The sequence below is a fragment of the Phoca vitulina genome, unplaced genomic scaffold (assembly GCF_004348235.1).
Source record: "Phoca vitulina isolate PV1807 unplaced genomic scaffold, GSC_HSeal_1.0 scaffold30, whole genome shotgun sequence".
In the NCBI taxonomy this organism is placed as follows: domain Eukaryota; kingdom Metazoa; phylum Chordata; class Mammalia; order Carnivora; family Phocidae; genus Phoca; species Phoca vitulina.
In genome coordinates, this window is record NW_022589733.1 from 10567822 (window position 1) to 10582235 (window position 14414).

At 37.6% G+C, this 14414-nt stretch overlaps 1 protein-coding gene across 6 annotated transcripts in view; it reads right to left on the reverse strand.

Moving 5' to 3' along the window:
• CNOT1 (CCR4-NOT transcription complex subunit 1) overlaps window positions 1–14414 on the reverse strand; it is a 111297-nt gene that overhangs the window by 2954 nt on the left and 93929 nt on the right. For 3 of the 6 annotated variants that reach the window (XM_032424020.1, XM_032424021.1, XM_032424019.1), the window contains exons 35-46: window positions 13806–13997; window positions 12893–13035; window positions 12061–12169; window positions 11787–11956; window positions 10918–11170; window positions 8451–8699; window positions 7319–7482; window positions 6969–7086; window positions 5484–5585; window positions 2715–2888; window positions 1745–1894; window positions 556–736 (exon numbers count right to left, since the gene is read on the reverse strand). In XM_032424020.1, the coding sequence (XP_032279911.1) occupies window positions 556–736; window positions 1745–1894; window positions 2715–2888; window positions 5484–5585; window positions 6969–7086; window positions 7319–7482; window positions 8451–8699; window positions 10918–11170; window positions 11787–11956; window positions 12061–12169; window positions 12893–13035; window positions 13806–13997 (2005 nt within the window). The remainder of the gene's footprint in view (window positions 1–555; window positions 737–1744; window positions 1895–2714; window positions 2889–5483; window positions 5586–6968; window positions 7087–7318; window positions 7483–8450; window positions 8700–10917; window positions 11171–11786; window positions 11957–12060; window positions 12170–12892; window positions 13036–13805; window positions 13998–14414) is intronic. The other 3 variants (XM_032424023.1, XM_032424024.1, XM_032424022.1) reach the window with 1 other exon arrangement.

Sequence of the window (14414 nt, forward strand, 5' to 3'; positions counted from 1 at the left end):
ATTTTTAAAGGGCGGCTAGTAAAAGGAACATGTTTATTTTCACACTAAAAAAAATACTATAATCATATGCACTGCAATACTAGTAATGTGGTAAGGATTCTGGGTATTTCTTTCCATTTTTCCAAAAGTTTTGCATTAAGCAGATACTATACAATTAAAGATAAAATAGCCAGCAGAGAAAGACAAATAGCATACGATTTCACTCATATGTGAAATTTAAGAAAACAAGCAAAGGAAAAAAATGAGAGTCAAAGCAAGAAACAGACTTTTAATTACAGGGAACAGTTTGATGGTTACCGGGAGTGGGGGTGGATTAAATAGGTGATGGAAATTAAGGAGTGTGACCACCGGGTGATGTATGGAACTGCTGAATTACTGTATTGTACACTTGAAACTGATGTTAACACTGTGATAACTGGGATTAAAATAAAAATTAAAAAACAAAATAGAGCCATAAACGTACTGATAAAGTAATTGTCTATTGTGGCTTAAAATATTTTTATGATCAAACTGTGGTGCAGAAAACTTAACTCAGAATTGGCTGGCTTTACTCACCTTCAGTGTCCAAGTCCACAGCCAGGTTCTGGAAGATGTCCATGTGAGCCGAGTGGGTGATCGTGCTCATTGATGGCGTGCTACCCTTGTTGTGGATGTGTGCAATGGCCTGAGTCCCTACATAGAGCACCAGTGCATTGATGAGCTGGAGGTTATAACGATTGCCAGGCTCATTGGATACCTAAATGAACAAAACAAACCTGCTTATTTTCACAGAGGATTCAGTATTTCTAAGCCCATTTTATGCCTTCACAGAAAAGCTGAACTGCTCTCAACACTTGTGATTTAAATTTTAGCAATCTGCTTGACTTTGTGAGGTTGCTGAACAAATACACAGCAGCCTAAGGGTGGTTGGGTCAATAACAGAAACATGATTTTCCTTTGGAAGCCAAAGCTTTAACAGGTACCAGGAAAATAAAGTGTGTGAAATCAGACTATGCATTATCTCAACTATAAAAAAATACTTGGAAAGGCGCCTTGGCTGGTTCAGTCGGTGGAGTGTGGGACTCTTGATAATGGGGTTGTGAGTTTGAGCCCCACACTGGCTATGGAGATTAATGAAATCTTAGAAAAAAATATTTGGAGAGGGGAAAAAGTAGTTCTCTGGTGTGGAAAGACTGGAAAGATAACACGATTTCAAGTCCTCTTCTGTACAGCAAACTAAACCAGAATCCGTTTAGAACAATCTTGGGAGGACTGACAGGGACCGATTATCAGTATTATTCTTACAGAAAATGAGCCTATTCCCTGGTTACCTCTTTCAAGGCAATAGCTTTGTGTCAGTGAGAAGATGAACTAGTAAAATGCATAATCCAGTTAATGTCATCCAACCATTAGAAATAACACTATGTTTTACGTTTTAAAACTTTTAAATCCAGTTGAAAACACTAACTCCCAGGGGTGCCTGGTTGGCTTAGTCGGTTAAGTGTCTACCTTCAGCTCGGGTCATGATCCCAGGATCCTGGGATCGAGTCCCCCATCGGGCTCCCCGCTCAGCTGGGAGTCTGCTTCTCCCTCTCCCTTTTCCCCTCCCCCCTGCTCATGCTCTTTCTCTCTCTCTCTCAAATAAATAAAATCTTTAAAAAGAAAAAAGAAAACACTAATTCCCAAATAGGCCACCCACAGGACTATGCATACAAAATGCTTTCTATGAAAGACACAGCTAAAAGTTTAAGTCAAACCAGTTAACCTGTAGGTTGCTTCGCAAATCAGACAGAAAAGTGACCGGTGATCGAGTTTTAAGATAGGAATCCAAATCCTTTTTGAACTGAGGTGGCATCACTCCAGTAAAATTGGTAAGAATCCGGGGTGCAATGTTAATTTCACTCAACATATCCACCTGCCACAGACAGATACAATAATCAAAACCAGAAGTATATGTAGAAGTTAACAGCAAATTCTTTCTCTCTACCTTAAAAAGTGGTAGATTCTTTTCCAAAAACTGCACACTGTAAATATCTTGATGAGAGCTGCCACTTTTTATTAATCTTTAAAGCCACTTTTTATTACTCGTTAAAGAATCTATCTCCAAAATGATAGGAATTTCTCATTCTGTAATAAATTATCTAAAAAAATTATCTTTCTAAATTAAGGCAGGATAGGTACCTTTTGTGAAGAGGTCTAATGTATACCACTGAATTTCAAAAAAGAGTACAGAGGAGATTCTGCACACCAAGAGCCCTAGTCTTTGAAAAGATGCCCCAGCAGAACAGAATATCATAGCTGCTACTTAAAAAAATGGGGGGGGGGGATGTGAAATAAAGAGTACAAAATACGTAAAAATTATAGTAGCCACATCAGGGCTATACACATAAAAAACACCTTTGAAATAGGAGCATTACAAAGATCTGTTCTACAACTCTGTGCCACCAGGGCCATCCTGCAAATAACTGGTTCAACACCTCAACTGAGGTTTTGTAAAAATAAATTTACTATCAAGATTAACTGAAAACAGCACCTAGGCAAATACTGTGAACTAATATTCAGCAGGCTTAATAACATGATCTCCCCCCGCAAAAGAACATCCTCACCTAACAACTTGTGTGTGTGTGTGCATGCGCGCGTGCCAGGTAGAGAGGGGTTAAATAGGTCTACCACTAGAGAAAGGACTCAAATACTAAGACATAACTTTCTTTTCCTTGAACTGTTTGGAACTTTACCTTCAGATTAGGAGTGAATGGGTCTGGGAGCCTCATATTTCTTGGGAAGGCACTCAGGATGAGATTTCTTAGCTGAATACAGTTAGGTGGGATCACATCACAGAATCCGTAATGGTAATCACAAAGGAACTCAGGGAAATCATGCAAAAGAACCAGCAGCACTCTCAAAGTGCCCTATTTTTAAAAAATGAGAAAAACATTGGCTATTTTCCACACAAAGTTAGGAAATGAGAGTAACATTTATACTATTATGAATGTAACTTAAGTAAAACTTAAGTTACAAATTACAGGTTTTTTACCAAAATATTTACATCTGGAAATCACCAAAAACTAGCTTTGGGGAGTTTATACCTTAAATGTGTATGCTGTAAGAGGCTGGCAAATACTAACTAATTAATTAAAAGACAAGGTTCTGATTTCAGAAGCTGGAAAAAACAGCTTATGAAAACCAAGAAAATAAAAGAGCCAAAATCAATTAATGTTTTAAAAAGTACTGAAGGAGGGCGAATCAAAGCTGATTCTTTGAAAAGATTAAAATCCAGGCCTAGATGGCTTTACTGGCAAAATCTTCATTATAAATATTTAAGGAAAAATGAATACAATTTTCACGATCTCAAAAATAAATTTAAAAAGAGAATTTTTCCCAACTCTTTTAATGAGATTTGCATACTCTTGGTACCAAAACTTGATCTGAAAAATCACACAAAAATCGTAAATATTAGAAATAGAAATCACAGTGATCCCATTTAATGATTTTTAAAACTCAACAAATTATGAATAGAAGGGCATTTCCTTATTCAGATAATGGTATCCAGATTTATAAAAACATTATACTTAATGGTGAATTACTAAAAATCATTAAGGAGACTATCTTCTACTCACTGCACTGGAGTTACTGGCCACTGCAATAAGGCAAGTAAAAGTAAAACAAAAACCCACTGTTATATGTAAATACCGTGAAATACTTCTCAGGATGCCTGGGCGGCTCAGTCAGTTAAGCCTCTGCCTTCCGCTAAGGTCATGATCCCAGAGTCCTGGGATTGAGTCCCACACTGGGCTCCTGACTCAGTGGGGAGCTGCTTCTCCCTTTACCTGCTGCTCCCCGTGCTTGTGCACGCGAGCGCGCTAGCAAATAATCTTTAAAAAAAAAAAAAAAAAAAAAGAATACACTTCTCCCCACAAAAAGACATAAACTCTCAGAAAAAGTAAATTTAGCAAGGTATACAGCTACAAGGTAGCTGGTGAATATACAAAAATAATTTTGTTTCTATATGCTGCCAACAAATAAGAAAATATTTAAAAGATATTTTACAATTTCACAAAAAACATCAAATATCTAAAGATAATTCGCTGAAAACCTCTACGCTGGAAAACTACAAAGCATTGCAGAGTAAAATTAAAGACCTAACTAAAATATACATGTTCAGGACTGAAAGGCTCAATATTATTAAGAGATCTATTCTCTCCAAAGTGATCTACAGATCCACTACAATCTCAAGCTAAATCCCAGCCAGCTTCCAGAAGTCAAGCTGACTGTGCAGTTCTTTATGCAATGACAAATGACACAAAATAGCCAAAATAATCTTTAGAAGAGAGCAAAGTTAAAGAGGATTTACTCTGCTGATTACTCTGGCTTTATAGTAAGTCTTACAAATCAAGGTAGTGTGGTACTGGCCTAGGAACAGATAAACAGATCAACTAAAGAGACACCCATACACAGTCAATTATTTTGACAAAGGTGCCCCAATCAATTCAATAGGGAATGAAGAATGGTACTGAAAAGCCTTGTATTACTTATTGGGGTGGGAGTATAAGGAAGGAGGAGGAAATAAACCTCACCATAAACAAAAATAAATCTGAGACAGATCTTATCACCTAAACATAAAAGCCAGGATAACATGGGTTATTGGGTGGTGAACAGAGTGCATGCAGAAGAGATTGCAATTTGGGACTGGCAAAGATTTCTTACATGAGATACAAAAGCCAACATTTAATGAAAGCGAAAACTTGATCATTTTTACACACTAAAATAAAAGTTTCTAATCCTCAAAAGACACCTTACTTTTAAGGGAATGAAAAGGTAAGCCACAAGAGTGGGAAATGTCTGATATTGTATTGAACAAAGGGCTTATATCCAGAATATATGAAGAATTCCTATCAAAAAAATAAGAAAAACACAGATAATCTAGTGGAAAGATCAGCAAAAAACTGTAAAAGGAACATCACAAAAGTATATCCAAATGGCCAATGTACTCATTAAAAAAAAACCAAGGATACGCAAAATAAATCCACCATGAGATCCTACTGCACAACTGCCAAAATGGCTAAAACAAAAAGCAGACAATACCAGGTATATGTTGGTGTAAGAGTTAATGGACACACATAATTTTGTAAAACTAGCAGTATCTATTAAAGTTGAACCTATGATTACCCATACCCTGTTTGGGGACTGGTTATGAAGTATATCTGATTTTTGTACTTTTCTATCTGTTATCCTTTAAAAACTTAATAGAAAAATTGGGGTACCTGGGTGGATCAGTTGGTTAAGCGTCTGACTTCAGCTCAGGTCATGATTTCAGGGCCCTGGGATCTAGCCCTACATCGGGCTCCCCCTCTCCCTTTCCCTCTGCCCTTCCCCTCCACGTTCTCTCTCAAATAATTTTTTTAAAAAGCTTAATAAAAAAAAATTAGGCCTCATATTCCCAGTTGACAGTGTTTAAATAATTTTAAGTTCAAATTTTTTTTAACTTATAACTGCAAATTAATTACCTTATAGAGGATTTGCATAGGTTTGGTGAGTTCCACATTTCTAAGGAAAGGTGCTAAATATTTGAATAAATCAATCAGTAGCTGTGCATACATAGGCCATCCCTGAAAGAAAGAAATGTACATGAGCCATAATTATACTCAGCTGTTGTTCTACCACCAAAAAGTTGCCCAAGCAGCTACACTGTGACTATCTTCTTCATACTAACATAACTAGAGAATACGGACATAAGTATCTCAGTTAAAGACTGGCATGAAAAAGGAATAAGAATAATTATGCCAATAGTGAGAAATATATTTAAAACAAAATGGCTCCAGAGGTGCCTGGAGGGCTCAGTTGGTTGAGCAACTAACTCTCGATTTCGGCTCAGGTTGTGATCTCAGGGTCGGGAGACCTAGCTCCCTGTCCAGCTCCCCACTTAGTGGGGAGTCTGCTTGAGTTTCTCTCCCTCTGCCCCTCCCCCCACCATGCTTGCATGCGCTCGCTTTCTAAAGATAAATAAATCTTCAAGGGGGGCACGGGGAGGGGGGGGAGTGGTCCAGGCCTCCAGAAATTTCAGGACATAGAGAGGTCCTTGTTCCTATAAGCAAAATTTAAAGAGGACAAGGAAACTTTGAGAAAATTTCAGACACAACACAAAACAGTCAACTAAGAAACTGACAGAGGTCTGTTTTCTTAATTCCTTCTTTTAACTAAGTCCTAGGTCTCAACCATTTCTTTTCCCACTTCCAACTCCTGTCCAATAACCTGATCCAGTTTACAAAAAGCTCACAACACAAATCCTCTTATTTTCAGCCAAATGTGGCCTGTCATCATCTCCCAATTATACAAATTATGTTCATTTTTGGACAATTTTATTCATTATGTTACAGTGTTCCTTCTCCTGGAATACCAAATAAAACCCACTCCATTTAAGGATTATCTCACTTTCTTTTTTTTGCCAACCACATAAGTAGTCACATTTTCTTCTTAAGGGCTAATCAAGGATGCTTTCTACAGTATTCATTTGCCATTTAATTACAAGATGGGAGAGAAACCTCTCATGTTAACTGTGTTTATTTGCAATTACACTTTAAAAACTCTTTACTAGGACTTGATCCTAGTTTCTTCAAATATAGACCAGTGGTCTTCATCACCCTTGAGAGTGAGAGCTTTAGCATTTAGAGTAAAACTGGCAGGTTCTAGAGCTCCATTTGGTTTTATACAAAGGTTCTCCAAGGTTTTGACTTTTTTTAAAAAAGTTCTTAAGTGAGATTAACACATGGCTCACAACAGACTTGGAGGAGCAATACCCTAGTCACTGAAGAACAGCTTCTAGGCAGAGGCAGCCAAGTACTGGTTAAATCTTCTCTGTAACCTTCCTACACATTAAATAATTCTTGACTAAGCCTGGAAGAAGTATGATTATTACTAAATGACTAAGAGTGCTAACAGTAAGCTCCAAGTAGTTACAGTCTTCATCTGTAGGAGATAAACTGCAGCCACACCTTCTGCTGTGGCGTATGTGCCAGCATTCTTGCAATAAATATCCGATGAGAGATCAGTTCAAGCCAGGCATACACAAAGCCAGGAGCTTTGGTAGGCCTCAAGATGTGGAATGTATTGCTGAAAGAAAAAGACCTTCGTCAGAAGCAAGGTCCAACTTAAATATAGTAAACACATCAATGTAAGTAGAAAACATTTAAGCTATTTTTCAAATCAACATGCCTCAAATCCACAAGAATACTACTTCTCAAATTTTACCACTAAAATAGCAAACCTTAAGGAGAAATCTCTATTAAATTCACTAATACTCTTTAAAAAAAAAAAAAAAAAAAAAAAATTCACTAATACTCACCAGAAAGCTGTAAGTGTCTGGAAATTAATGGTTTCCAATACATGCTCAGGTGCATTGAGTTCCAAGAGCAGCATGATAAAAATCCGATGGTAGGGAAGCTGCTGAAATTCACTTTGCCGAACATCATGATCTTGGAGGAGAACTCCCACTACTATACCAAGGACCTAAAGAGTACACAGATTAGAGCCTGTAAATCATTAAGATAATTCACTTACCACTCACTAAACATGCTTTCTTATTGTACTCTTATGCCCCACATATGCCACATGAATACACAATTACGTGCTGGCAGCCAAAGGGGCCATACACTGGTTTGATGTGGCCTGCAGAATTTTGTATTTCCTTTGAATTTCAATAATCTTCGGCCAGAACTGTATACTCTCCACAAACCCACTGGTTTTCCTAAAGGTCTAAAAATGAGCATGGTACATTATATTCTATTATGTTAATACAATCTAAAAACCTAATTCTTCTGGTCTGATGTGAAGCTGACAAGAGGCAAAATGGTTTATACTTTTCTTGACATTTAGTAGATGGAGGGGCCAGGGACGATCTTAGGCTGCAGAAGTGTTTCATACAAAAGAACCATCCTGCATTCCACTTGATTTTCCCACTGAAGAGTGAGGGACAGGATAACCTGTGTGTAATTACCCAAGACCAAACTCTAAGTTTGTTTTTGCAGTTTTAATAGTCAAATTTCCAGGAACTCCACTCCGTATGTCAAAACAGAACTATATTTTGTTCCTTTTCAGAAAATCAAGACAACTGCAATGTTACCCCTGGTGTCTGAGTTGCGAATCTATTATCAGTGGACATGTCTAGCCATCCCATTCACAGTGATTCTGTATACAGGCGAAAATTTTATTTTATCTCAGTATCTTCCAATGTAGTCATTACCAAGCACTAACACAATGAAATATGCTGTTCTCCCCACCACCTTGGGTCTTTTAGTTAAAGTAACACACTCTTCTAAAATTTAGTGATTATGTTTATTTATAATACTACCTATGAATTTAATTTCAGGACAGAAAAAGGGATGTTTACAAAATGTTTTGGGGAACACGTTGGGCCCTGAGAACCACTGATGCAGATTTCAAGTGTACCAAGACTAAGGTAAAAAAGAAGTTCAGACCTTGTTCAGCAGATTAATCTTTGTGACAGTGTTGGTGGCCTCCCCTGAGTGCTTTACTAGCAGTGCAATGAGTCGGACAAAGGCATCCAGGTTGTGATAGCACTTGGCTCGGATCATGGTGGGATTAGCAGCAGGATTGTGCTGCTGCTCTGCCTGAGCACGGTAACTGATCTCAACACACATTTCAGTACACAGACGAAAGAACCTCGTTATGAGGTCATCAGTCTTCAGGATTCCTTGCTGGTGCATCTACCAAGGGAACAACAACAACAAAAATATATATAGATAGATAGATAAAAACAAAAAACACAGTGAGATAATACACGTAAATTTTAAATTTTCATGCTTAAGAGGTATTCTCTCATTTATTCCTTGTCACATTTCTAATTCTTACTTTTAAAAAGGTGTCATGAAAATGATTTCTCCATTAAGGACCGAGGACAGAACTCTTCAGTTTTAAGTTTAATGGAGAATAGAAAAGATGGAAGTTGAGAAAGAGATAATAACATGACAATTTTGAACAACAGTCCACAGCCAAATAATGTGGAAATTTAAGTAGGCAAATAAACCAACTTTCAAGAACCCACTAAAATCATATAAAGACATTCTTGCCAATTCATATTTCTCCCAAGTATGAAGTTAAATGACATATATTTCATATTTTACTTTCCCATAGAATTTAAGATAATTTCTTCCAAATGACTCAACCAATAACGAAATTTTTAAAACTCCAACTAGCTGCAACAGGAAAATCAAGTAATAATTTGTACGATAAGTGTGTATCAAAGAAAATAGCCACAGATCGTATCTGGCTATTTTAATGAAAACTGAAATTCATTTTAATGTATACTCAGTTTAAAATAAAATGTTGTTTTAAAGGATAAAAGTACAAATTTTATGACATATGATTTGGAAGTGAGGCAGAGCAGATAAGTTATTTGGCTAGTACAAAAGGAGGAAGCAGTACAATAAGGGTTAAGGCTGCAGAGGGAGAGGGAGGTCAGTGCTTACTTAAAGAAACCAAGCCCGGAATGAAAACTTAACCATCATCTTGGAAACTTTAAAACAATTTCACTGTCCCTTGATAAGCAATAAAATAACTGAACTGATATTAATGTACCCTAGGCAAGGTCAGCAGAGGGATTTTGTACATTGAAATCTGAAAAACTAATAGGGGGAGGTAACGAAGACAAACTGCTGTGATCAAGAGGGAGCGCAAGGAGGAAAGAATTCTCAAAAGGATGCAAAAGAGAACAGAAAAATATAAATTATCCTTGTTTAAACAGAGAGAAGAAACAAGAGTAATTAAGCCAACAGAAGAGCTGAGACAGGTGCCACATCCATACCCATGGAATACTGATGATCACAAAAACCAACTGATTCAAAGTTCTTCTATCCAAATCAGAAATCAAACTATAAATATTCAATAACGCCTTAGCAATGAGGTATATTTTAGAATTTTTTAGGGTACAGACCTACGTAGTACGATTTATTTAACTAACATTCATCTTGAAAAGTAAATCCAATTTCTAACTTCAAAAATTCAAATCAGCTCTTCCACATCGTCATTTATTTGATAATAGATCTAATTTGCAATCCTTCTTTGGTAGCACTCCTAAACTTTCATCTCGATTTAAAGAAATACAACAATCTGCAGAAATAAGCAGATAAACAAGTATCTCTCCCTGAATAAACATTACAATAGTTCTACTAAAGGAATTCTAAGGCCAGATCAGCGCAAGTACCATTCTTGCCATTAAGTAATATGATTAGGACACAGTGACTACTGGGTATGAATCCCTCCCAGTGGCTGAAAACAGACAGTAATGATCAAAAACAGAATGCTAAATGGTACTACAGCTCTCTTCCTACATCTTCGTCTTTTCATCCTGTTCACAAATATTCTTTCCAAACCTAATTATTCTAGGAACTTGTTTCCTAACACTTTAACTTGAAGTCCAATTTAGATCAAATCGAATGAAAATAAATACTGGGAACTATTTTCCAAAAGAACATGTCAATCAGTTTTAGGTAAATAAACTGCTTAACTTAGAAAATATAATAAAAGCCTCCACCATTTAAATATTTAAGTTTTTTTTTTTTAAAAACATGAGCTATTATGAGAATTTTATTTATTTATTAGCCCATAATCCCCTCAACTATTGATTATCAAGCTAGTAAAATTACAACATACATCTGGCAATTTCATTATTCATTATCTGATCCACTGTACTTTGTAACTATGACAACTGAAATGGAGTAAGTAGAACTAAAGGGGACATGAAATGTTGAATTTACTGGTTAGGGTCCAAAGATGAGGAAAAGAAATAGGCTTTATCAATTTAACAGAGTAATGATGACAATTTTTGGTTTACATGAGTATGGAGGTTTACTGTAACCACAGGTACATAATACTGAGCTTAAATATCGGAGGCATCACACCCTACTTATGTTGAATAAAAAGCACCTTTCTTTCCAAAAGCTCTACCTGTCCAACAAACGCAGAGAAAGCTTTGGTACTGTCACGGCCAGCTGCTGCTGAATGGTAGAGATTCACCCATTCCCTCAGAAGATACTCTGCCTTCTCCCTCAGGCCTGGAGGATCATCGTACTCTGAGGCTTGAGAGATTCCAGAATGCATCATAAAGTTAGGGCCTCCATGAGCACGATCAATCATTGCTTCATAGTTGGATCGCACTACTTCCATCAGCTGGGGCAATCTAGTACAATAAATCCAGAATGAAAATCAGTCTACTTACGGTTGTGATTTCACAGACATACAGCTGGACAATTTGTAAAGAGAAACCACAACAGTGATTTCTGTATTTAAACAAAACTACCCTTGGTCTCTGTTTACTCATAACCACATAATACACAAATGACTGACCTTGGTTAAGCCACTTCTTGACCCCCAAAAATTGTGCCTGTTGAAATGGAGCTGATGTTCATAGTCAACAAATATTGACTGTGTGCCTACCATGTGCCATGGTTTGTTATTTATCTTAATCTCAACAATTCTTTGAGATATTGTTTCTATTTTATTCAAGAACAGGTAAGTCAACTTACTCCTAAAATCACATTTTAAAGCAGCAGAGCCAGGGCTTAAACTAGGGCTCTTGACACCAAGTCTAGCTCTGTATGTACTGCTTGCCCTACAGCAAGAAGGCTTGGCAGTTAGTTAAGTTTTCATACTTCAAGGGACACTAGCCCTCACTAAGGCTTCCCACATATTGTAGGTACAGTAGTTTTAACAGGTAATGTTAGTAAATCTGCATTCATTGCTAAAGCTCCTTCATAGACTGAATATACAAAGATCCCAAAACACTTCATCCTCACCCTTCTGGAGCATTGCCTCTGGAGTGAGCATTAATCCTCATGAGAGTTTCAATGGTGTGGAATAGATCTGCCTCAGTAACATGAGCAACACTCCTTTCATCCACCAACAGGATTTTTACCAATTGCATAGCAAATGCCACAGCCATGTAGTTTAAACCATTCTCCATTGACTGGCAACACAGAAAGCACAATGTAAGATAGACAACACTTACAGCAAACACACTTCCCAACTAACCAGAGTCCCTTTTCCTGTTTAAGAAAATTCCTTCCATACCTGAGCTAGGTGAAGATCATACTGCTGCATATTAACCAAATGATTGCGAATGAGCAACTCCACTGCTTCCACATTGTATTTATATTCATCCCGACATTCAATTAGGCACCTAGAAAAAAGTATTTCTTTAAAGGCCTAACCATGCTGTATCAAGTAAAATAAAGAACCCATTTTATTCAATGGTAATTTGTTCCAAATTAAGGATGCTTTGAGAACCAACTGCAAATTAGCATCTAAGATTCAATACAGCCAATAATGAAGTAGGACAGCCCAGTGTTAAAACTCAAGCTTTGGGGCGCCTGGGTGGCTCAGTTGTTAAGCATCTGCCTTTGGCTCAGGTCATGATCTCAGGGTCCTGGGATCGAGCCCCGCATCGGGCTCCCTGCTCCGCGGGAAGCCTGCTTCTCCCTCTCCCACTCCCCCTGCTTGTGTTCCCTCTCTCGCTGTGTGTGTCTCTGTCAAATAAATAAATAATCTTTACCCCCCCCCACAAAAAAACACACACAACAAAAAAAAACTCAAGCTTTGCTCTCAAAGCCTAGAAAACAAAGCATTCCGTTTAAGACATTGAAATATTTACATATGAACACCACTGCTATGAAATCATTGAAACCTTTAAAAACCAATTTATCCCCCAAAGCAAGGTACTGGTTTTCCATATTCACCATGGGCACCAAATGGGAAAGGGCCAAGCAATCAACTATTCTCACCACTCAGAATTGGGACAAATGCCCCACTTACCTTCCAGAAAAAGGGAATCTCAGGACATAAACAGGGCATGTATGTTAGAAAACAGCCCAATAAATAGTACTCTTCTAAGATGGCTACTGACCTCGTGATCTGTTTGTTACACCATGGAGACCCATATGCCCGGCCATCCTGAAGAGCTTTTAAGACCAGAAGGTGGCACTCCCTGTACCGTAGCAACAGGTCAGCATCAGCACCACTCGTGGCATCTAGTAAACCCTCTACAGCCTATGGAAGAAAAACAGTATTCACAAACATGGAAAATACAATACATGACCCAACTATCAAAGCCAAAAACCAAACCTTAACAAAAACTACAACATAGCTTCTAAAGCCTCCAGTTAACAATGTCTGCACTCACCAAAACGCTTTTCACTTACCCTGACACACACACTAAGTTCTACCTAGTTTATATTCATTGTGTTCTTCACATGAAAGGCCCCACTGTTCTACACAGTCAAAATCCAATGCTCCCTGCCAACCCTCCCACATCACCCAAGTACTTGGGATCAACCTATTTCTCCAAATCTGAAGTGCTATCTATTAAAGTTTCTTAACTTATTAAAGTATTTTCAAAAGATCTTAATGAAAAAATTTTTTCCCACTTCACAATCAGTAACTGTCACAACTACATTCTACTCTAGAGAAAAAAATTACCTGCTTATTACCAAAAAGAACTTGTTCTATCTAATTTTAAAATCTTAAGATAACCTAAGGAGATGATTGTGCGGATCACTACATTTACAAACCTAGTCTATTCTTAAAAGTAACATTTAAGGGGCGCCTGGGTGGCTCAGTCATTAAGCGTCTGCCTTCAGCTTAGGTCATGATACCAGGGTCCTGGATCGAGCCCTGCATTGGGCTCCCTGCCCTGTGGGAAGCCTGCTTCTCCCTCTCCTACTCCCCCTGCTTGTGTTCCTGCTCTCGCTCTCTCTCTGTCAAATAAATAAATAAAATCTTTAAAAAAAAAAAAAAAAAAGTAACATTTAAGAACTAACCTTCTGGAGCAATCCAAGAGCAGCTATGGCATCCCGAGAGTTTCGAGATAATACTACAACCTCCAAAAGACTTCTAAGAGCCTGAGCTTGAGGATTCATGGCCAACGTTGGTGGGATAGCATGTAGGTGCTGCTCCAATTCTGTAATGCACTTATCATAAATCTGAGCTACATCATCTGTTGCCCAAGCTTGCTGTTTTAGAGAAGGAAACAACCAAGAAATTGATAAGCAAAAATTTTTAAGATTTTTCATTGGCTTGTACAGCAATTAAAGTCTTTTAGTATGTTTACTCCCCTGAATTTTTCTTTTTTTTCCATCAAAACAGAGCGTTCCTGAACTATTCAATCTTAATAACATTAGGTGGGGCAATGCAAAGCAGGGATAAGGGGAGGGGTATTTCACTTGACTGAGGAAAACCCATCAGACATCAACACAATCAAGTAATCAAAGCAAGCAAGATAAATAATGGGATAGGATAAAGCCTAGGAAATTAGGTAATACAAACCATGGAGAAATATAGTACTGAGTTCAAGTGTCAAAGCCTGATAGAATAACAAAAACACAGCATCATTTCTGTGTTAAACCTATCAAAGATGCAGATCCGAATCT